The sequence below is a fragment of the Carassius carassius genome, chromosome 46 (genome assembly GCF_963082965.1).
Source record: "Carassius carassius chromosome 46, fCarCar2.1, whole genome shotgun sequence".
Lineage (NCBI taxonomy): Eukaryota > Metazoa > Chordata > Actinopteri > Cypriniformes > Cyprinidae > Carassius > Carassius carassius.
Genome location: NC_081800.1, coordinates 21036159 through 21060926, shown reverse-complemented (window position 1 = coordinate 21060926; position 24768 = coordinate 21036159). Strand labels below are relative to the sequence as shown.

The 24768-nt window shown below is 37.9% G+C and overlaps 1 protein-coding gene across 3 annotated transcripts in view; it reads right to left on the bottom strand.

The window, feature by feature from the left end:
* Positions 1 to 24768, bottom strand: part of LOC132129724 (plexin-A1-like) — a 221246-nt gene that overhangs the window by 16291 nt on the left and 180187 nt on the right. For 2 of the 3 annotated variants that reach the window (XM_059541422.1, XM_059541424.1), the window contains 8 exons: positions 18342 to 18509; positions 14709 to 14802; positions 13548 to 13784; positions 11725 to 11868; positions 9945 to 10179; positions 4201 to 4349; positions 1925 to 2181; positions 878 to 944 (listed from right to left, as the gene is read on the bottom strand). In XM_059541422.1, the coding sequence (XP_059397405.1) occupies positions 878 to 944; positions 1925 to 2181; positions 4201 to 4349; positions 9945 to 10179; positions 11725 to 11868; positions 13548 to 13784; positions 14709 to 14802; positions 18342 to 18509 (1351 nt within the window). The remainder of the gene's footprint in view (positions 1 to 877; positions 945 to 1924; positions 2182 to 4200; positions 4350 to 9944; positions 10180 to 11724; positions 11869 to 13547; positions 13785 to 14708; positions 14803 to 18341; positions 18510 to 24768) is intronic. The other variant, XM_059541423.1, reaches the window with a different exon arrangement.

Genomic DNA, 24768 nt, shown 5'->3' with positions numbered 1-24768 from the left:
AAGGGATGACCTCTGACCTGCCTGACCACTGACAGACAGCTTCTGTCTCATTATTTGGCACATCATGTTGGACCGAGTTGTGTTGGATATTTTGTGTTCTTGCAAAATAGAGGCAAGTTCATTTTTGTGCTTTTGTATGTGTGTTTGAGTGCATTTTGAGTGAGTAATTACACACTTTACACAAAAATAATTTACCCACCCCTCATGATGTTTAAAACATGTAAGACTTTCTTCTGCACACAAAAAAACGATATTTTGGGAAAAAAAGTTTCAAATGTTATTGTCCATAAAACTGAAGTGGAAGGGGTCTAAAACAACACTGTTAACTTTCATTGTATGGACAATATTATAATATGTGCTTCACAGTATACAGTATACACAGTATACTTCACAGTTCAGCAAATCATACTGATGTGAGTCAGTAAATAACTTCTATTTTTTGAGTTAAATATCTTTTTAAAAAATAAATATGGATTCAGAGAGATTTGAGACAGATTCAAGCAAATCAAACTGATTCAAAACTTATTTTTTTGTTTTTGTGAATCAAACTGTGAAAACTCATAACTTAAACATTATTCAGAAGTTTGGGGTCAATAAGATTTTTGTTATGCTCACCAAGGCTGCATTTATTTGATAAAAAAATACAGTAAAAGCAGTAATATTATTAAATATCACAACAGGTTTCTATTTTAATATATTTTAAAACTAAATGTATTCCTGTTATGCAAAGCTGAAATTTCAACATCATTCCTTCAGTGTCCCATGATCCTTCAGAAATCATTCTAATATACTGAATTGCTGCTCAAGAAACATTTCATATTATCATCAATTCTGGACACAATGCAGTCTTATCAGTAACAATACTGTACACACTTACTTTTAAGAACTTGTACAGAAGAAAAGTGAACCAGTTTGTAAGCATCTTCTCAGCAACAGACTCAGTCCTTAAAGAGAGAAAGGAAAAGTGAGAGTGAGAGAAATATGAATCAAAATTCATACAACACAAATGAAATCCAAAAGTGTATTTAAGCTTTCAACAAACTCCATCTAATGAAAAACGACACTTTTTTTTCCCCAAAACAAACTACCAATCTTCATAAAGCCCAGACAATTACAGTAATTGGGCAACATCGTCCCTCAATAGCCAACCTGTCGCCTGCCGAAGACCCCCAAAAGCTTCCCCAGAACAGAAGTAATTAAAGCATGCCTTAATTAATGGACTTCAAAAGCTCCTAATTCATCCGTAGCTGGCAAACGAGAGCGAATGCTAGTGTGCAGCTCCTTCCTCCCTCAGGCCCACCAGGAGCCTTTTCTGCTGTTTAATAATGCATTCACATAGACTTACCAACTCCCATTACTTCCTTACATAAGAGCCTATTATTAAATTATATGCTTATTAATAAAACGGTTAAGAGGAGATAAGGTGAACATAGTGGGACAACAGGTATTTCATGAGGGGGAAGTGTCCCGAATAGCTCATTTAGTGTACTTCAGTAAGTGCACTAGATCAATGACCCTTTGAAATAGGCTGTTTTTGTGACTGTAGCTTTAAGAGATCTGTAATGAAACAACTTCGGATTTCGGTGGCTAAAGGCCGGTCACATAAAAGAAGGTAACTATAGCAGGTAACTATAAAGTTTAATGACTGTTATAATTCTATAAGAATAGTGAATTTCTGCAAATATAACAACAACAGAGGAATTATATAGTTAGAATCATTTCCAAATTTTTTTAGCTGATTGACAGCCAATCAGAATCTGTTCTGCTTTAAAGAGTTTGAAGCAGTGTGTGCTTATGATAAACAGGACATTATCATGCACTGGTGTGGTCGCTGATATAGTTATCTTCACAGTTATCAGTCTTTGTTGTGAACAGTCCTTAACTCTGTATATCAGTGTGACTCTGTGTGTGTGTCTTTTCCCACCTCCTGAGCAGCAGTTTAGGGTGATTCTTGCTCTCCAGATTCTTGTCGATGAGGTCAGAGAGCAGCTGTTTGAGGACTCCTGTAGCGTACTCCATCTCTCCCTGTAGAGCTGTCATGATGAGTGATGCCACATTGCCACGGTCACGCATGGAGAAGGAGCGCTGAGCTTCCAGCGAGCGGATGAATGTCAGCAGGAAGTGCTTCTTGGTGAGGAGTTGACCAAACAGAGTCAAGGCCTTCTCGACATTAGCCTGCACCTGTGGGAAAACACACACAGCAACTCATTATACAGTGAGGAATAGAATACAACAGCTATGTTGTGTTTTAATTAACAGATAAATAATAATAATAAAAAAAGAATCTATCAACTCTAGTGTGATTTATATTAATTTAACATGATTCTTTTAAAGACGTTTTTTAAGACTCTTTTTTAAAATTCTATCACAACTATGGTAAAATAGTTCAAATCTACATTGTTGCCCTAAACGGATCCATTTATATTTACATTACATTTATTCATTTAGCTGACGCGCGACCTACAATTGCTATATATGTCAGAGGTTGCATGCCTCTTGAGCAACTAGGGATTAAGTGTCTTGTCATTGGTGTCTCACAGTGGATTCGAACCCGGGTCTCTCACACCAAAGACGTGTGTCTTATCCACTGCGCCAACACCCAATTTCATGATTGGTTTGGTGTGACTGGTTTGAGGTCCTGATACAATAACACTGGCTAAAAAATTGGCATGAATTTTGGGAGCAGGACAATCTTTTTTAACCGGCCAATAGCAGAAGAGGCTATCATTTAAGATTTGACTATTTAAGTTTTTTTTAATGATTATTAAAGATTTATTTTATTATTTAAAAATTAAAAGTGATCAGTTGTGCGTAGTAAGACTAGGGACATTTTTAAAAGAAAGTAAGGTCAATTTCATATTTATATTGCTTTTAAAATTTTTGATTGACGCATTCTACCTTTCTGAAAAACAATTTCGAATTTGATTCGAACATTCCGGCAGAAGTCCACATGAGGGACATGCAGCTCTCTGATTGACATCAAAGGGAATCCAAGATGCTAGCATCTCAAAACACAACAGAAGGAAATGCAGAGTGAGGGCGAGGAAGGACAGAGAGAGAAAGAGTACAGCAGAAAGCAGACACGACCATGGAGTCCAGGAGCAAAAGGTGGTGATGTGTCCTTCCATGAGCCGCACCTGTCAATTTCTTGAAGCCACATATTTACACTAACATAACAAACGCAACATCTTACATGTGTCCTAATAAGCCATGACAAGCTACTGGACATTGTCGTTCGTTTGGTTTCCACAGCAGCGTCTACTGAATAGCCCCGCCCACAGTGAAATCTCATTGGTGCAAAATTCTGCTCCACATGTACAACCTGGCTGTAATTATCTCACATTGTTGTTGGATAGTTTTCATGGCTAGTTAGGACAAAGTGCTACAATTCAAAGAAATTATTAAAAACAAAAACTAACAAATAAAATCTCCAAGCGAGGTTGCCGGAATCAGACTTCAAGGCAAACCGGCATCTATTATTGTCCCCTTCAGCACCTTATGTACCATGTAACCTGACAAAGACCTTTTTCCCAACAACACAGACTAATAAAGTGCCTCAAATGTTCTCTGCTGAGCCGAATGAAATTTGCAGCCTCCCGGGGAGGCCGATAGTAATGTAGGTTGCTTTGGGGCGAGAAGCTACACAGAGCAATAAGGGCCTGAGCCGTGCGCATAGGCACTTGATTACGCCGGGGACTCGGGGGCAAATACAGTGAAAACAAACCCCAGATGAAATAATAAACATACAATCCCTCCGCAAGCCAACAGCGTGACCTGCAGTATGCAGGCCGGTGGACGCAGCATGAAGAGAAATAGAGTTTTTAATTGCTCTGACCAGTGCATTTTGAGGTTTAGTGATTGCTCTCATTAAGTTGCGTTGTTTTCTTTAGCTCGTGCTATTACGTGTCACTAATAAGTGTCTGGCTTTATTGTACAAGAGGTCACAATCTGTAATGCACTGAACTTGTAAACTCCAAATTGTAGGTTGAAATTTTATTCTTTCACTCCTGAGAGAGTCACCAACCCCATTTATCAGAAGCAAGTGATGTCAAAAACATTGGTAACCGAATTTACAATATACATTATGACCTTTCAAGAGTGCTGATCAGGCGTCTACGGCACAAATGTAGTTTATACAATCTCAGCACTATGTTGTTGTTTCTTGTATTAGTAGTGGTCTGCTGATGGCGATGTATTGACCCGTACCTCCATCTCCTTGAGCACCGGGTGGTCCTCAATGCCAGGGAAAAGCACCCTCATGGCATAGGTTCGGTAGTCCAGGAATGGGATGCCAGCTCCATCCAGCTCTTGGGTCAGTTCATGGATGTCAGTTTGGAGTTCGGCAAAAGCTGTGAGGAGAAAAGCACTGGTAAGGAGAGTTTAAACAATATCTGACCAATTAGACCACTTCTGACAAAAAAGTTGCCTGATATTTCCAGTTGCATGTGATGACTGGATGAGGACTTTTTTTTTTTAAAGAATTATGTATACACACACACACACACACACACACACACACATCATTTTACAAAAACATTAGATTATTAAAATAACATTTAATTACGGTTTTATAAAAATGTATAGAATTTTTTCATTTACATTTAATCATTTTGCAGACGCTTTTATACAAAGCGACTTACAATTGGGGGATACATAAAGCAATTCTTCTTAAAGATGCAAACAGAGACAGGAAGTGCTTGTAATACGAAGTTTTAGACATTGTTCAAATAAGTACAAACTCAAATATTTCCGGTGTAGTTTTGCAGTGTAGATAAAGATTTAAAAAAATTAGATCAGGGTGCATTTACAGCATAGTATACACTTGTGTGCCTAATAAAATTTCTCATAATAGAAGTTTGATTTGCTTTAAGCCTTCCCTAAGTATGAATAAAAAATAACTTTAAATAAAGCGGTTGATTGGGAACTCATGAACTTGCTGGGTAAACAGAAGCAATGCTAAGTCTGTCAATCTGTTTGTTTATCTGGTTTATGACTAATTTGGTTTTGCCATTCGAAAAGAGCGGGAGGGAAGAGACGTAAGAGACACAAAGTTCACGGGAAAAGAAAGTCAATTAATTGCATGAGTGGGTAATTAATAAAGGAGCGGAGCTTTTCATGCATAATTTCCTCCAGCTGTTGTTCCTCCTCGTTGTCCGCTGGGATATGAATACTGAAACAAGAAGCTCCTACTCTAAGTTTTTCATCTTAAAAATACTACACAAATATTATTCAAGATGAACTGCCCAACAGGATTTCCAGTCTCCCGGCGAAAGTGAAAGGCCTAAAGAGCTTTTAATTCAATGGTTCTTTCTGGTCAAAGTGCACTTGAAAGGCCTAACAAAGATTTCCAACATGAGGGATGGCCTTGTAATTCAATTTCACCTTATTACTTGGAGAGGCCGGTATATCGTAAAGCACGAGGGGGCATTACAGACAACTTAAATGCGAATTTTTAAAGGCTTCCTGTTGTAGTGGTCAAAACATTACGCCTCTCAGGAAGCAGCAGCAGCAGCACTGCCAAGGTCAGCCAGCAAAATATTTCCTTTAGCTTGAAAAGTTTGTACACTGCTGATTATGCATTTCTTTCTAAAATTGTTCCTTTAGTTGTGAAAGCACTCAAAGTGAAACAATTCCAATTACCATGATGTTCACACAAGCTTGCGCTTACATTTCTCGGCAAATGTAAAGCAGACAAGCGAAGCTGATATCCCCACTGAGCATTCCCTGTATCTAAACCAGAGCTGGATAGCTCGCTAATTAGCCATTAGCCTTTTGTTTGTTTGTACTACTGTGCTCTCTGATGGGCTGCATCATGGTTCAGCAAGCGTCTGCACATGGTGAATCCCATGCCCCTGCATGGCTCGCCGGTCCACACCCCATGACCGTGCACATGTAGCGCCATCTCGACTGTATGCTATATAGCCAAACTAGAGGGCTAAGCGGTTTAGAGAGGTGGGATCGCATTTATACATTTGGGTAAATCTCATGATAAATGGCAAGAATAGGATATGCATACACACACACACACACACACACACACGCACATATATATATATATATATATATACAGTGCTGCTTGAAAATTTGTGAACCCTTTACAATTTTCTATGTTTCTGCATAAATATGACCCAATTCATCATCAGATTTTCGCACAAGTCCTGAAAGTGGACAAAGAGAACCCAATCAAACAAATGAGACATACATTTCTGTGGGGTACAAAAAGTGTGTGAATCTCTATGATCAGCTGTTAATTTGAGGGTGAAATAAGAGTCCATCTGTTCAGAGGTGTTTTTAAACAGTGGAATGACTGTCACGTGTCATTGCCTGCCCCATATTATTTAGTGAACAGGGATCTATGAAATTGAATCATGGCACGAACAAAGGAGATCTCTGAGGACCTCTGAAAAAGAGTTGTTGTTGCTCATCAGGCTGGAAAAAGGTTACAAAACTATCTCTAAAGAGTTTGGACTCCACAAATCCACAGTCAGACAGATTGTGTAGAAATGGAGAAGATTCAAGGCCACTGTTACCCTCCCCATAAGCGGTCGACCAACAAAGATCACTCCAAAAGCAAGACTTTTAATAGTCTGTGAGGTTGCAAAGGAATCCACGGTAACTTCTAAGCAACTTAAGGCCTTTCTCACATTGGCTAATGTTAATGTTCATTTTGTGCATGGCAGATTTGCAAGAAGAAAGCCACTGATCTCCAAAAAGAAAAAATCACTGCCCGTCAGCAGCTTGCCAAAGATCATGCTGACAAATCAGAGGACTACTGGAGAAATGTTTTGTGGACAGATGTTTTGGTTTATATGAAAAGTGTTCTGTTTGGAGAAAAGAACACACTGCGTTCTAGCATAAGAACCTCATCCCATCTGCGAAACATGGTGGTGGTGTTAGTATCGTGGTTTGGGCCTGTTTTGCTGCACCTGGGCCAGGATGACTTACCATCATCGATGGAACAATGAATTCTGAATTATACCAGCAAATTCTAAAGGAAAATGTCAGGAGATCTGTCCAAGAACTGAGTCTCAAGAGAAACTGGGCCATGCAGCAAGACAACGACCCAAAGCACACAAGTCATTTTACCAAAGGATGGTTAATAAAGTTAACAAAGTTAATGTTTTGGAATGGACCTTAATTCAACTAGAATGTTGGGGAAGGAGCTGAAGCAAGCATTTCATAGGAGGAAACCCATATCATCACAGAGTTGAAGTAGTTCTGTACTGCGGAATGAGCTAAAACTAATACATGATCAGCAGTTACAGGAAACTTTACCTGCAGTTACTGCTGCAAAACTGGGTCACACCAGATACTTATAGCAACTTTGGCTTTTAAACCGCACAGATATGTAACAATAGATATTTTTTCTCAATATATAAATGACAAAGAAAATATTTTTGTCTCATTTGTTTGATTGGGTTCTCTTTGTCTACTTTCAGGACTTAAAATCAATCAATCGATCAATCGATCAATCGATCCTTCGACCCATCGATCCATCTATCTCTCTTTCTCTCTTTCGTGATTTTGGTCTAATGTGACATTCCTTGATGTGATTTTTTGAGATGGACCCTTTTGTAGCCCATTATTTTTCAATGGTCCTACAAAAACTTGTACTGCGCTGATCATTTTCATTGCTCTAATGTAGTAATTTCGTAAAATATACAGAAAAAAAACAGATGTTACTGTCATGTATTTTATAACACAATTTTACTATTAAAATATTTTATAAAATGTAATAAAACTAACTTTTCTTTATCCAAACTTTTATTTGCCATTTCTTGACAGGTTTTTTAAGATTCACCCTCTTGCAGCCCATTATCTGACCCTGTTGGGACAGACTACGGGTTTGAGAGCTTCGGGTCGTTACCAAGCAAATCCACTCCCAGCCCAAACAAGAAATAGCCAAGCTAAGGTCAAAAATATTTTGCAGAGGTTGTAAATAATGTCAGCGCATATGATCCAAAAAAAAAATTGATGTGCAGATTGAATGGCATTGCGATAACAAACAGTTCAGGTTGTCCACTAATGAAGGCAGTCGGCCAATCAGTGAGAATCAGGGCTAAAGAACATGACAGCTAATCAATCTCTACCAGTTCCTTCATTCATTTGGCAAGTAGTAAACTTCTTTCATCATTCTCCCTCTGCCATTCAGCCATCTCCCCCTTTGCAGTGAAAAAGACTGTTTGTTAGCTAGCTAGCTATTCGTTTTCATCCTCCTGACAGGGCTGTGACCAGAGGGCCGACAGCCCTAAGATAATGGTCAATTAGACCCAGTGCATCTCTACGAGACCAAGTAGAGGCACTGGAAACCTTTAATGCATATGGAAACTGCATTTCAAACTGGGCAGAAGACGGAATGCCATAACAGTGCAGCCCACTAACACCAACCTGTTACCAAGACATGCTAACAACCATGATGTCACCATGGCGACAAGAAAACGGAAAGACGTTAATGTGGAGCCTGAGAGTACACCCGCAGGTTTCACTTCAACAGCCATTTAATTTCTATATCAAATTCACTTTCTGTAATGGGGATGTTTATCTCAGAATGTGCCTTTTTGTATAAAACAGAATTTATAAATATACAGAGAGGGTGTAAAAATTTGTATGTGTTACAAATTGATGAATCAATTTATTAGGGTGAACTAGTATAAAAAATATTTTACATATAAATTATATATATATATATATATTTCATTTATGTGCATATATGATAAAATTATGTATATATATTAGGGGTGTAACAAAACATGATAGTTCAGTATGTATCACAGTTTTCATGTCATTGTTTACTGAACAAATTGCTCTTTCTTTAAATAAATTCAGTTATAATTCAAATTTTCTTAGGGATAAAAACCCACCTCGGCTTATGCTCTGAACTACAGTGAGCCATCTTACAGTAAACCTTCTATAAGGTTACAGTTAACAACAAAGCCCAAACTTAAACTGAATTACTATCTATTTTTATTTTTTTACAGGCAACACTCAACTAAAATAAATGTATGCAAACATGTGAATTGCACATAATGCAGTTTTTTAAATTAACTTCTAATTTATAAAAATAAATATATATTTGTTGTTGAAATATATTCATTTACATTTAGTGCCTTTCATTACTCATTTCATAATGGATTTATTTAAACATTAAATAATTAAGACATCACTAACAGGTAAAGCAAAATATGAGTATATTGTCTAATATGTAGCGAAATGCTCTTCATTTATAGTGCACTAACGAGCTGTGGACACTGATGACTTCCTGAGGTTAACGAAATGCTATGTGACATTTTGTTTACAAGCTTTTATTGCCATCTTTCAGCAGTTGAAATGCTGATTGAGTGATTACATGAGGCATGAGATGTTCATTCATGTTTATTTCGTTTGAATGTTTATTGTTTGAATTTCCTGAAAAAAGGTCATAATTAGAATGATGAGATTTTGTTTCTTATCAAAAATAACAATATATAAAACTGGAAGTTTCCAATGAAGTTCTGTTTTTGCAGTGGTTAAAACAACACTGTACCGCAGTACACCCCTAATATATATATATTTTTATATATATATATACTTTATGAATACATGTGAATATTGTATATATATATATATATATATATATATATATATATATATATATATATATATACATATATAGAATTAAAACATTACAACTAGAAAAAAAATATATAGAATTCATATATTTTTCACATCAATAAATCAATGTTAACTGTATGATTTGTTAACAATTACAAATAAACTTAAAGCAGTAAGCCTGTGTCTTACCTGTACATAAATTCCATAATAACTTGAAAATAAAAAATAAAAATCACACTGACAACTTTGTTATTGTATAAAAGAGGCAGCTGCACTAAGATGCAGTTTGGGAATGCACTGACCAATAGGTGCAAGCCCTAAATGATATATGACTTACTAATAATTAATCTTACCTTCTTTGCACTCCAGAGCGACTCTGGACTCCAGGTTGTCCATTTGCAGCTGGAGTCGTTTGAGGGTGCGGTCTGCATCCCGGGACTTGCGCTTGTAGGCGATGAGCACAGCGATGATGACCAGCAGCAGGAGGCCTCCACCTCCTCCGATCCCGATGATGGCAGGCAGGGTGAGAAGGCTATCGGAGTAGATCTGCAGTGTGCCGGGGGAATATTCAAATCCTCCTGCCCGGATCTGTAACAGAGGCACGGGAGACCTGTCTCATAAAGGTGCAGGAAGCAAATCTTGTGTAGTGGCCTGTGATCTGCAATTAGCTGCGATTAGCATTTATCATTTTGTTGTGGTAATTCGTTTGTGAGAATCAACTTTTTGCTTCAAGAATGCAACCGCACATCCACACAAAGACCCAAATTAAAACTTTATGAGCCAATCACATTTGTGAGACAAGCAAGTCTTGGCAAAAATCAATCCACACAGTGTCCAAGTGTTTGTTTGAACCATAAACGTGTTTGTACACCAGAATAGTTAAACGTTTAAAACCAATTAGATTAAGATTTATTTTTTTCTAAAGAAAATCTGAGGATGTCTGTACAATAAAACTTAGGGATAACTTAGGGATAATTTGTGTTGTTAATAATGAATGTTTTAATTCGTTGTTTATAACAATCTATTGCTACCTGAAATGTGTAAAGTATTATGGGACGTATTGTGTCACTTACTAAAATTTTTGTCATGTAAATTGGAATCACAATGACTACAATTTGCAAGTTATCTAAATTGAACTGCTTAGAGGGCATAATTTTGATTAATAAATCTATGAGATATTTTTTCATTTTATCATCTAGTAGATGAAAATCAAGGACAAGCACTTAAATAAAATAAACTGCATATATATCAGTTTAACATATACATTTAATATAATTAATTATTAATACATTTTATAAAGCAATTAGCCTGTGACCCGAACGTTAATTCCAGTAAAGACTAGTCATATAATTAACTCGAAAACAAAATCACACCTCTCTTCGACAACTCACATAATTCGATGTATCATTCATTCACTCTAGTGCAGATACTAGGTGACTGTATGTGCTGCACCGCAGGCATTGTGTGCTTTCTAAAAAAACTACAGGGACCCCTGAGAAAGCATGGGGTCAAAGATCCCAGCCATGCAAAATTTCCTAGAGAGACTCTGTCTAACAGGGGTCATGGTGGTCATTGCACAGCTGTGTGACAAACACACTCAAATCACACATACACACACACACACACACATTCTCCAACTCTCACATACAGGCCAAAAGATACAGAAATCACACACACTGGGAGCTGCCAGACGTGATCCAATGCACAAAGGGCAGCCCATAAGTAGGCCACTGTACACAGGAGAAGAGCACAGTTGTGTCTGCATCTCCCCGGCTCACCTCACATCGCCTCTAAGTGCTTCACCAGGCCGGCGACGCAAAGAGACACGTCTATTTCTGAACCAGCATTTTTCAAAGAGCATTTGTACAAACATACATTTCACACAATTTCTACGACTTCAATGTGACATTTGCCGCAAAAGTAACACAAATGCAACAAACAGGCGTAAATATTTTTCTTCTCTGAGCATTTCACATTCAGAGCCATCCCAACGAATGACATGCTGTGGCAAGATAAAGAGTTTTCCTTCAGCGGGGCATTCGGTTGGTGTTAAGTTCATTCCTGAAAGCGAGTTGTCATTTCCAATCTTTTGACATTTGGTCAGTGTGAACTTGAGTATCTCTAAGTACATACCGTCACTTTGTGCTGACCAGTGAGGTTGGGCCACTCGCATAGCAACTGGGTCTCAGAGAGCGTCAGAACACACAGTGCCTCTCCGATAAACACTGTGTAGTTAAGTCTGGAGTTTCCAGGAGCGGCAGGAATCAAATTACGACCCTGTAAAGACAAAAAAATGGACTTCAGATATGAAAAGGAACTAACATAAATGGTTTTAACAAAGTATTTTCCTCATGATACTTATCAGGGCTTTTTAATGTAACACGTTAAAGCATCAACTATGCTAATAACTATAATTTGCATTAAAAATTAGTATTACCATTAGCAATATTTAAGATAAAAAAACTTTGGCAACAAGTAATTTATGTGAAAAAGTATAATATTTAATATACAGTAAATATAATTGCAGAACAGTATATATTATAAAAATTAATTGAAAATTATAATTTTAGATTTGCATTTATTATTATTATTATCAAACATTTATGAAATTAAAATTTAAGTAATTCATGTGTTTATGTGAAAGCATAATATTTAATTTGAATATAATTATGATTTATAATTATTATAAACAAAAATATTAATTGAAGATTATCATTTTCTATTTACATTGTTACTATAAACAATTCATACTCTAAAATAAAACATAGAAATATAAAAATTATTATATATTATAATATTCTATTTGTATGTGTATACACACTACACAATATACAAAATTACATTTAAACATTTAAAAAATAAATATATGCTACATATGAAAATACAAAATTTACAATAAAAACTATTAAACTATGAAATCATACATTTAAATAATCATTTGTTTTGTGTTGGCAACAGTGAACATGTTGGCAGGGCAAATATGTTTATAGAATGTCTATAGATATCTAAAATATTCCTTTAAGGTGCTGGAAATGGTTTTCCAGATAATAGTAATGGTCTGTTAGTCTGAATTCAATTTAGCATCACACAACCTTGGACACGTAAAGGTCATTTACTGTAGATATTGATTTAAAAAAGCAAAGAAAACTCAAAAGGCTTGAACAGATATAAACATATCCTCCAACTGATCTCCTCAATGGAGATAAAGAGGAAGGAAAATAAAGGTGGGAATACTCTGCGGCCACATGGACAGAAAGAACAGGAAAGAGAAATATTGATGAATAACAGTAAAGCACCCCCCCCCACACACACACAGGGTTCAGCGAGGCCATGGAATGACGCTCTTTAATGCAAATTCCGCTCCCTCTCTCTCTCATCTCATCCGTGCTGCCAACCCCAGATCAAATTAGATGAGAAATTAATTGCGTGGAGAATGTGATGCATCTCCAGAATATCCATGATTATTTCCCCAAATTGCATTTTCGTATTTTCCTTCGCTTTGCTAATGCATCAGGTTGTTTTCTCCCCTCACCCCCCGCCATCCCACCCCCACAAGGGCCAGGCGGGGGATCGGGCATTAAGTAAAAAGGTTTCGTTAATAAATTCCCATTTAACAAAGAAATATCACCCGACATGTTTCGACTCTCACCTCAGCTGGTTTAAAGAAAAGAGAAGCTTTCATTACAGGAGAAACCACCTTGTGTCTGTGATCAGCATTTTGAAGTTTAGAAACGAAGGGATGAAGAAGCAGCGATAGGTATGGAGAAGACAAATTTGTACTTCGTTATTACTGTAGCTATTTTGCAGTGTCCTTCTGCAGCTTTTATTCAGGAAAGGAAAATATGGGCAGAACAAGTGGCAACATGATCAGCAAATGATGCAAACTCAAACTGGCCACATTAAAATCACATCAATAACCACAGATCCATCAACCACTTGAAGCAAGAGATGTGCACCTTCAGGATAAGGGGAGATGTTGGTTTGAGCTCCAGAATGCCTGTGGGACTGAGGGGTTCAAAGACGGGGTCTGGGTAGTAGCTAAAGCTCTCGTTGACGACCACAAGGGCGTGGACGTTATCCATGTAGAAGCCGATCTCATCCGGTCCACTGCCAGTCTCAGCAAAGCCTCTATCCGAATCAGCCACCGATGGGGCCAGGCAGACCATAACGGAGTTGTTGAAAACTGTGCAGTTCTGAATAGAAGTAGGAAAACAGGGAGACAGAACTGATTTTTTTTTTTTTTTAAAACAACATTTATTATGTTGAGTGGCAATTAAATGTGTTCATTATAAAAATGAAGTATATGGTTTTTTTATATATATGTATAATCATAAATAATCATAATTATATGAAAACAATATACAGTTCATTGATAAATAAACAAAAAAAGAAAAAGAAAATTATTAAAATAAATATACATTTATGTACCAAATACATAAATTAAATAAATTTAAAAGCATTGTACTATTTGCATTACATATATTGTGCAATTAATTTAATTCAAATATTTGACTGACTACTCAAATAATAAATATTATTATTTTTATTATTAATAATAATATTTGTTGCTGATCTTGTTCATTTCTCGCACCAATTTCTTTTGAATGTTTTATTCATCTGCAAAGTACTGTAATGTATTTAAATGATATCTATATTTGGTCATTCTCAGGGGAAATAAATAAATGTGATCATTTAAATGCATAACATTATTTGCATTACATGTTTTGTGTATTAGAATATTTAATTGATTGACCTTAATTTCAATTAAATGGGAAATAAACTATGAGTTGTGACAGCAGAAGGGACGTCAGATAATTCAAATGTTACATTATAACATTTTAATGTGATTATGATAAACACAGAGGCCATTTAAACTGAGACTGTGAGGAAAATAAATTTATAAAAAGAAAATAACAAAAAGCGACACAGAGATACTTCTCTGACCTTTCTCAAGATAAAAATGCTGGTTAGGATTGTGTTTCGCTGTTACTAACACAGTGGCAGGGGAACATGTGAAAGCTTTTGTGAAATTAACTTTAGAAACAAGTACGGAAGAGCCTAATGAAGTGGAAGGTAGATGTCAGGAAAGGTCAAGGACAAGGAAACAGAATACTTACATGGAAGGACTCTGCAGAGCCGTACTTGGCGCGGATCTTGGGTTCTTTGATGGTGGCCAGGTTGGTGCCGCTGATCGTCAGCAGAGTCCCACCACTGGGAAGAGAAACAGGAAGTCATCATCGCAACATGATGGGTACAGATCTCACACAACAACCCAATCATACTGTACAGTCTAGCTCAACACTTGGCCTTGAAATCGGAAGAAATATCAGTCTATCAAGCTTTTCCTCCCAAAGGGAGGCAAAACAGAGCAGAGGTAATATATCCTATAATCACTTTTGGTGATGAGACACAAAAAGGATTTTTGCGAAGAGCCAGGCGTTTAAAGACATTCTACCTCTACATATGCGGCACCCGTTTTATAAGTCGAAACAGAGGCTGAGATTTGGTGATATTAAGATAGCATTTGATATTTGATATCAAATCAAAAAGAGTTTTATAGCTTTCAGTCAGCTTGTGTTAGCTTCAAGGGTAATTATTACATTTTACATTTATTCATTTAGCTCATGCTTTTTTTTTTACAATAGCTATATATGTCAGAGGTCGCACGCCTCTGGAGCAACTAGGAGTTAAGTGTCTTGCTCAGGGACACATTGGTGTCTCACAGTGGATTCGAACCCGGGTCTCTCACACCAAAGGCATGTGTCTTATCCACTTATCCATTATATGCACTTTAAATTTGTTAAATGAGAGATTATATTTGGGTAAGAAAAAAATCTACATCTAGGCTGAGAATGTTCCTCCCTCAAATGTACATGCCTCTTTTTAGTAATAGCAAGCAGCAAATTGATAATGCAATTTTTTTAACCATCAATTGTGGTGCTACCGGCTATTTAGAGTACGTGATTAGCCCTTTAACTTCATTCGTTTCCATAGGAAATCTGTTAACCCTACAGCTCGGTTTGTCTTACCAGCTGTTTGGAGACCTGCTTGTCCACAGCTCACTATATGTGTGGAGCTCTTTCAGTCCCTTCTCTTTCTATATCACTGCCTGTCTCAGTGAAAAATCCCTGTTAACTCAGGTACAAGCTTCAGGGAACAAGAAAAAGGACACCCTGCCTACAAATAGATCCTCTGCCCACTCCTATCTGAGAATATATCTCATTCCAGTCACAGTGCTCAAAAGTATGCAACTGTACACTTGACATACTACAAGCATGCAGCCCTGTTATTGTACTACTGTGGCAGCAATCAACCACAGTACTCAAGAGTGCAATAGTGTTACCTCCAAATGACATTAATCCAGATGTGCTAGCTGAAAATATGTTGTCAGTTTAATTTCAGCTAACTGAAATAACTCAGCAAAGGTTATATTATGTGATATTATACTAGTATATTAATATATAGTATATTAGGAGTCTATCTGTATATGTTTGAGTCTGTAATGTACTACTAGCATAGCTAGTTTTGGGCCTGACTGGTTTCCTGTTTGTTTTGTTTTGGTCTCTTGGCATCCGTCTTTGTTTGATGATGTTATATGTACCTTGGGCTTCTGTTTTTTTTTTTGGCTGATCGAACACAAAATCATTTTTAAGATACTAATTTGCGTTGGGTTCCATATTTCCTTATACCAACGTCTTGTGTTCACAAGCTTGTTGACACAGGAGGTCTGTGATTTTGAGTCTCACACCGTGATGCCGCTGATGTCTCTGCTTGTTTTCCTCTGTGACACCTGCTGTGCCGTGGTCCTGAAGGGCATTTTCAGCTCAAATCAATAGATTCACTCTGCGCAAACTAACAGACTCTAGGGCCACAACTTTTGGATTCCAGTTAGGTCTATTCAAGATAGGGGCGACTTCTGCACATGTAGAGTTATTTCCGGTACTGCTTTGATCCCTGGGTGTGTGCGTTTGTTTTTCAGAGGCAGATGGAAGAGAGGAGAGGTACCATTGTACACACTCCTGGGGGATAATCGCCCCTTTCAAAGTAGGACTCAACAGAGAGAGTGCACACTTGACTGTAGTGGCCTGGGTCAGCAACAAAACACACAGACACACGGTTGTGAGAATACACGTGTCGTGACATAACCGAATTTCTTCAGTCAAACTCAAGTAATATTTTATATATTTCACAGTTCTGTAAATATATGAAAATTGAGCCAAAATAAAGATGAGAAACAATATTACAGAATTATACAATAATTAAAATAAAATATATATAAAAAATTTTTTTGACAGTACTACATACTATACACACAGGTCTTACAACACAATACATATATTATACCATTTTGTGCCAAATTAAATGTATCACTGAGAGCTGATGTTTAAACAGACACTTTCTTTCTAAAACAGGATTATTATTATTATTATTATTTTTGGCTGATATTAAGCTGTAATGTGAACCAGACCTTTTTCAGTTTAGTCAGAGGTCTGGCTACAAGTCTGAGACTAGGAACATAAAAGCAGGCAGAAACATCAGCAACCATTCAAATATTGTAAAAAAAAAAAATACACAGATACCCACTAAATGCATAAAGTCAAAAGCTTTGCTCTATTGCTTTACATTTCTCACTTTTTTGCTCTCTGAGAGCGTACTGCTGACACCACACAAAGGTAAATAAGAAAGTGAGTGACAGAAAAAGAGAAGGAGCGAGAGAGAGTGTGTTAAGAGCTTCTTTTTATCTACAGGCATTTAAAGAGCTTGCTCTATAACCCGCAGGAGCAATGAAGATGCAGGTGATAAGTGCTCCATCCTGCCTGCCCCATCGGACACCTGATGGTGTTTCTATGGACTCTTTGTTTTCATTTCAGACCCGACACTGACAGACCAGACATGCTCCCTGGAAAGCTGCAAAATCATCACTTGACAGCAGCTCTTCTCATAAGTGCAGACGTCTGATGGCAAGAAGAGAGCGATGCCTACAATAATCTAATTTTTCAACCTCTTAATGAGTTCTGCTCATGTGTCAAGTGAAAGTGTAATACAAATGGCTTCATATTGATTTTTATTACTTCTTTGTTGTACCAACTTCCAAGGAATTGCCACATTTTTTATTTTGCCATTTTTTTTAATAAATAATAGAAAGTAGAAAGATGACAGAAAATTATGACAAGGGAACTTTGACAAAAAGTGGGCCAGTTGTGAATCAATGACTACCACATGAGCATGTGATGGAGAACATGCTAACCACTCCGAAAAAAACAACAAGGTGAAGTGTAGCTATTTTTAAATGTTAAAATACCTTCTGTTGAAGATCGACATGTCTTGATCCAGTGTACAAATTATTTAAAAAAAAATATTTGTATAGTTACAATATAGTTAAAAGAAATTTGATGTGTGCTACTTAAAAATAGCTTGAAGTTACTGAAAAGTTGTCCTCCATCTTCATAAAAAAGGAAAATGTAATAACAACAACAACAATAATAATAATAATAATTATTATTATTATTATTACCTGTTTTTTGTTTTGCTTTATGAAGCTACAGGACAATGAAGGAATAAAAGAGACAAGATCAGGAAAGAGACTACTGCTTAATATATTAAGGCACATAAACAAACCTCTAGGCAATGGTTAAAAAAAACAACAACAACAAAAATCGCAGTCAAGCTTTCACTCTATTCTGAAATCATAATGTTGCAATTTTAATTTAAACTCAAATGGTGGTCCATGCAACTGTTGTGTGGCCTACCTAGCAATGCTCCAGTCCGGGTCTATCTTCATGATAGTGGGGTCCTCCGTGTAGTTAAACTTCACCTCGGGGTTCCTCAGCTCAGCAGAGTCTATGTCCACCATAACTGGAGTGCTTCCCGCAATCACGCCGGCCGGGGTCACGCATATGATCTCTTTAGAGCTCCGCCTACAGTCATGGAGGAAGCGTTAGAGAAAGAGCAACTGAAGTATTTACTGTAATTCTCATCAGAATCAGATCATGTGCCGAGTAAGCATGTCAACACATTTCTATTTTATCATGACACAGATTCTGTACTCAGTAAGAGTTAAGTATGTTTGATAAAGCTCCATCATTTGTGTTAGCAAACATATGGGTTTCAAAGACTTTAGCTCTGCTTTTCTCAGTCTGCTTCACTATCTCATTCTGTACTGGAGACGTGCCTGCATTCTCCATGCACATCCCCTTAACACGTTGCCATGGGAATGCTTTTCAAGATGCACATCCCAGAAATCCCCTGAAGACTGCACATATTTTGACAAGGTGGTTGTCACAAAAAAAAAAAAAAAAAAAAGATGGAATAGTGCAAAGAGAGAGTTATTTTTTTATATTTGTGGAGTGAATAAGCCACAAATTTCCTCAAAGGTAAAATATACAGACATTCAACGGAATGGAGTGCAGAATTGCAATCATTGCTTTGGGATATTTTTTTTAGAGATTTAGCATTTTAAATATGTAATTTGGATTATAGACATGTAGAATAAATTTGAATAAGAATTAACAGGATATTATGAATGGAAGACACAAAATTCACACGAAAAAGAAGCAGGGCATCTGAAAGGGATGTTTCGACCGAAAACGAAGACCTTGCGGCTTTCGAATCCTGTTTGACAGTATTTCTTCTGAAGAACATAAAAGCAGATGTTTCACAAAATGTCCAAGCTGCCCTTTCCATGAAATGAAAGCGCAACAGGGACTACAGCTATCAAGTAGGGATGGGCAATATATCGCATCCGATTGTCACACCCATTTCGTCAGTAAAGCCGGTTTCCTGATTAGCGGTGAATCGCCATCACCTGATAAGCTACGCAATATTGCATGCATTATCGAAGGCGATTCATCTGCGATAACGAACCCGATATTGCCAGGGATTAAAGTGAAAAAAATTCTTCTGACTGAAATTTTTTTTCAGGCCAAGTCATATTCCTTTCAATTTTTAAATAGTCGAGACCAATAGCATTTTAAGGGGAGACGTTTTAAACCGCTTTAATGTTGCCAGATGGCGTATTTTAAAAGCTATTTTAATCAATGAAAAAGAAAAAAACTTAGCTTGACTAATAATCAACCATCTACATAACTTTTCAGTGCATGTTTTTATTTATCTTATAAGACCAAACAATGTTTTATGAAACTCTTAATTAACAGGAAAAAAAAAGATAAAGTAACAGCACCACCATTAAAGTGCTATTCTTGTGCAAAAGTCTCTAGAGTGCTTTTTACTTCTTCTGCCTTTTGGCTGTGAAACCATATTCTTGAAGCTTGGCTACACCAGACACCCGTTTCAGTGTTTGACTACTAACTACATGTGCAGGAGTTGCTCCATGTGAGGTGGAGGCTGTAGCACCAGTGCGTTTAACTCCAGGGATGGAGGAGGTGGAGGCTGTAGCAGTAGTGCATTTAACTTCAGGTTTGGAGGAGGTGGAGGCTGTAGCAGCAGTGCATTTAACTTCAGGGGTGGAGGAGGTGGAGGCTGTAGCAGCAGTTTTGCGTTTAACTCCAGGGGTGGAGGAGGTGGAGGCTGTAGCAGCAGTGCATTTAACTTCAGGTTTGGAGGAGGTGGAGACTGTAGCAGCAGTGCATTTAACTCCAGGGGTGGAGGAGGTGGAGGCTGTAGCAGCAGTGCATTTAACTCCAGGGGTGGAGGAGGTGGAGGCTGTAGCAGCAGTGCATTTAACTCCAGGGGTGGAGGCTGTAGCAGCAGTGCATTTAACTCCAGGGGTGGAGGCTGTAGCAGCAGTGCATTTAAGTCCAGGGGTGGAGGCTGTAGCAACAGTGCATTTAAGTCCAGGGGTGGAGGCTGTAGCAGCAGTGCATTTAACTCCAGGGGTGGAGGAGGTGGAGGCTGTAGCAGCAGTTTTGCGTTTAACTCCAGGGATGGAGGAGGTGGAGGCCGTAGCAGCAGTTTTGCGTTTAACTCCAGGGATGGAGGAGGTAGAGGCTGTAGCAGCAGTTTTGCGTTTAACTCCAGGGGTGAAGGAGGTGGAGGCTGTAGCAGCAGTTTTGCGTTTAACTCCAGGGATGGAGGAGGTGGAGGCTGTAGCAGCAGTGTGTTTAACTCCAGGGATGGAGGAGGTAGAGGCTGTAGCAGCAGTGCGTTTAACTCCAGGGGTGGAGGAGGTGGAGGCTGTAGCAGCAGTTTTGCGTTTAACTCCAGGGATGGAGGAGGTAGAGGCTGTAGCAGCAGTGCGTTTAACTCCAGGCGTAGAGGAGGTGGAGGCTGTAGCAGCAGTTTTGCATTTAACTCCAGGGATGGAGGAGGTGGAGGCTGTAGCACAAACAGAAGAGGGGGAACCTTTCTTTACTTTTTGTTAACCCTAACTGCTGAGAGGACCTTCACAGCTTCCCTCAGTTTCCTTTCCTTTTGCTTGTCAAGGTTCTCCTTCTTTTTCTTCAATTGATTTTGGTATGTCCCATAAGAAGACAGGCACGATCTCCTCAATGCAGGGGTAATTTGTATTTTGGAGGCAGTTTCGCCAATTACCTTCATGTGGGACTTGATAATGGCTAAGCCTTCATAAGTCTCAATGTTTAGCCTAACCCTGTCTTTCTCAATTATGTCATCCATGATGTTAAACGATCCTTCCACAAGAGGGCCAGTGAACAATGATAGAAGAGCCTTTACCAACTTCCCTAAGATGGGGAATCTCATTCCTCCTCCTGGCATCTTCATGGCAAAGATCTTACTCCACCAATCAACATCGATTCGTGCAATGTTCTCCTCAAAACATTTGGCCAGTGCTCCTAGATCTGTATCAATCTGGTAGGCTCGCACCTCTTCATCCAGTTGACCCAACTCCTCAGACTTCACAGCATTTGGCAAGGCCTTGGCCAAGGTGTTGAATGCACCTTGAACTGATTCGTGGAGAATCAATGATGGCGTCAGCACAGATAAAGAGTTGATGATGTTGTTGTTGAGGGGAAGGTTTTTCAGGAGGAATGTTGCTGCCTTTATGTAGCCTTCTCTGAGAGAGCTGTAGACCTTCTGCACCCAGGGCTTCTTTTCCACTCTAGCCTTGTTTAAGGTAAAGAAGCTGAACTTCCCCACAGACAACCTTTTGTCAGTGTACTGCAGGTCTCTCTTGTGAACATTAAGCTTCAACAAGCCCTTTGCACTCAAGGGGATAGTTTCAGGCTTCATAAATTTTGAGAGAAGTTCCCGAACCAGTAGCACCATTTCAGCATGCAGCACATGGATCATGGGCTTTTCATTCTGCAACTTCTTCAGGAACACCTGGAAAGTTGGAAGTACACCTGAAAATCACAATAGAACCTGATTAGAAATGTGTCTGAATATTTTATCCATTTATTCATTATCACATTAATAGTAATGTAACATACTCTTCCTTGAATATTACAACCCTTTATATATTTTTTTAGCTTTATTGTTTTATTGTTATTTTCATCTGTATAAATTTACTTTGTTTTGAAATGTGCTGTTTAAAGGGATACTCCACTTTAAAATGAAAATTCTGTCATCATACAGATATTTAGAAGAATATCAATAACCAGAAACTGTCTGGTTACTGACATTCTTCTAAATACATTCCTTTCTGTTCAGCAGAAGAAAGAAATTCATAAAGGATTGAAACAACATGAGGGTGATTGTATGATGACAGAATTTTCATTTTAAAGTGGAGTATCCCTTAAATAAAGTTTAGTAGTAGTAGTATGAACCAAAGTTATCTGATTAACAGTGATCTAAAAACTGCATTTATGGTTAACTTAGATTCCATTCCAGGATTCCAGGAAAAATAAGCACATAATAAATATACCAATAAAAGGATTTCAATACATAAGAAATCTCTGTACTTTTCTTACCACTTAAAGTGAATAAAAAGTGAACATACCTCGGTATAAATCAATCAGGGTTGTGAGCTTGTCAAACTCTGAAAAAAGCATACAGATGCTGTTGCAGAAAAATTATTCTGGCCTTCTCATCAGATGTAACTGCATGCTTATCAAGAAGCTGGTTTAGGAGCCATCTGCATCACAAAAAAGCATATACACAAGGATTAAGGAGAGAAAACAGACATTGCTATTTCTAATTGCCAATACTTAATTTGTCATGATATAATTTTTGTTTAGAGGTCAAGGCACTTTCCATCCCTCATATGAAGGTTATTTAATAATTTCACTGCATCTGTAATGAAGCCGAGCTTCAATATTTGTCCTTATTTAACCCTTTAAGTCACTACTGTCTATCTATTACTTGATATAACCTAATTGATCATTGATATATACACACACACAGACAAGTGAATCTCAAAAAATGAGAATATTGTGCAAAAGTTATAATTTTGATGATTATTATGGCTTACAGCTTATGAAAACCACAAATTCAAAATCTCAGAAAATTAGAATATTACATGAAATCAATTTAAAAAAAGGATTTTAAATACAGAAATGTGATGTCGGCCCTCTGAGAAGTATAATCATGCATATGTATATAGTTAAATATATTAGTTTCACCTTTTAATTTGAATGACTAAAATGCTTTTGCACGATATTCTATATATATATTGTTTGTTTGATTATCACCCCAAAGAAAGAAAACAAATCCATTGCTTTTTTTCTTTAACACTGAGGGGCTAATGAGATCTTGCAAACTGGGCCTACTAGTACAGAAATTAAATAATAAAAAAGAGAATGCTATTGCCATGTACCTGTGTTTGTGTTGATCATGAGGAGACAGGATGCTGTAGAAGTGCACAACCAATGGATCCATTAGCTCCCGTATTCTGTTGCACACATCTAGCATTTGCAGGAAACTGCTGCTGATGGGACGTATTAGGCTCTTATTCGCCAAATGAAGTAAGGACTGAAACTCAGAAAAAACTTCTTTCTGTTTTGGTGATTTTTCAATGTCATAGTATACATCAGAGCAAAATTGTTCCACAAATCCCTGGAAAGGATTTAAAAGGGCTTTGGCTGCATTTGAGACCATATGGACAGTGTCTCCGCTGATGTCCAGGAGTGATGGATTTTCTCTCCTGATTAGTGTCTCTACTCCAGACTTTTTCCCTCTCATTACATTGCAGTTATCCAACAGTATACCAACAACCTGATTCCAGTTCAGGCTATATGACTGGAGAATGTCTGTCAGTGTGTGTGTGATTGTTAAGGCATCTGCAATATTCATTTTCCTTGAGGCCATATGCTGAGTTGCCACTTTACCCATATCCTCATCAAAGTATCGAATAAGAACATTCAGAATCCTGTCCATGTTTCCATCTGTTGACTCGTCTACATTTAAAGAAAACATCTTCGTTTTCAGCTTTGTTGATAATTCGTTTTTCCAATGAACAGCAATGCCATGTGTGCACAAGTAGGAGGCGTGTGCATTAGATACAGACAATCTCGAAAGTGCACTCTTGTCTTTGACAGCTGATTGCATTAAATTAACCAGCGGTTGTGAGACTTTGAACGACAGGTCATGCTCTGCTATGAAAGAACATATGCGCACTTTTAGATCGCACACACGATCGGCCATGGATGGATGAACCTCCGTTGTGGTACTTGTCACACCAGGCAGGGAGCATGTGTATTGCAGAGCACGAACGGCAGCATTGTGACTAGCTTCTGACTGATGGCGAGCAAGCACTTTTTTGCCATTATTGCCATATTGTAGTCTCCTGTGGCATACTGTGCAAAGACACGTACCTGGCAGTTTGATTTTTTTAGCCCACGAACTAAAAGGCTTGCTATTCTCACCCATTTCGCTGAGCCAAGCCCATCTCCACTTATTTTTGACACTTTTATCTATCTCCGATACATCGGAGCCTTCCTGCAATATAGGTGTGTCCATGGTAAAGTTAACTGAAATGTAGTTCTACACCAGCGCTCATCTGACATGCACTTCTCCAAAGCTAATTGAGTGAACACGGAGCAGCTTTTCCGTGAGCGGGAATTGAAAACCCGGAGTGGACCACGAGCGAAGCGATTACAGAATGCTTAGAGTGGAGAGAGGAACGTGCTTTCGCTCCACTCCAGGCTTTGATCACATCCCCCTCAGCAGGGTGAATACACCTCGTCTTTCCTTCATTTAAGACCTATTCAAACTAAAATTAAGACATTTATTACACTATTTGAGAAATTAAAGCCTATTCACGGCCTTAAAATTATGAAAAGTGAATTTAAAACATTAAGGACAGACGGGAACCCTGCAATT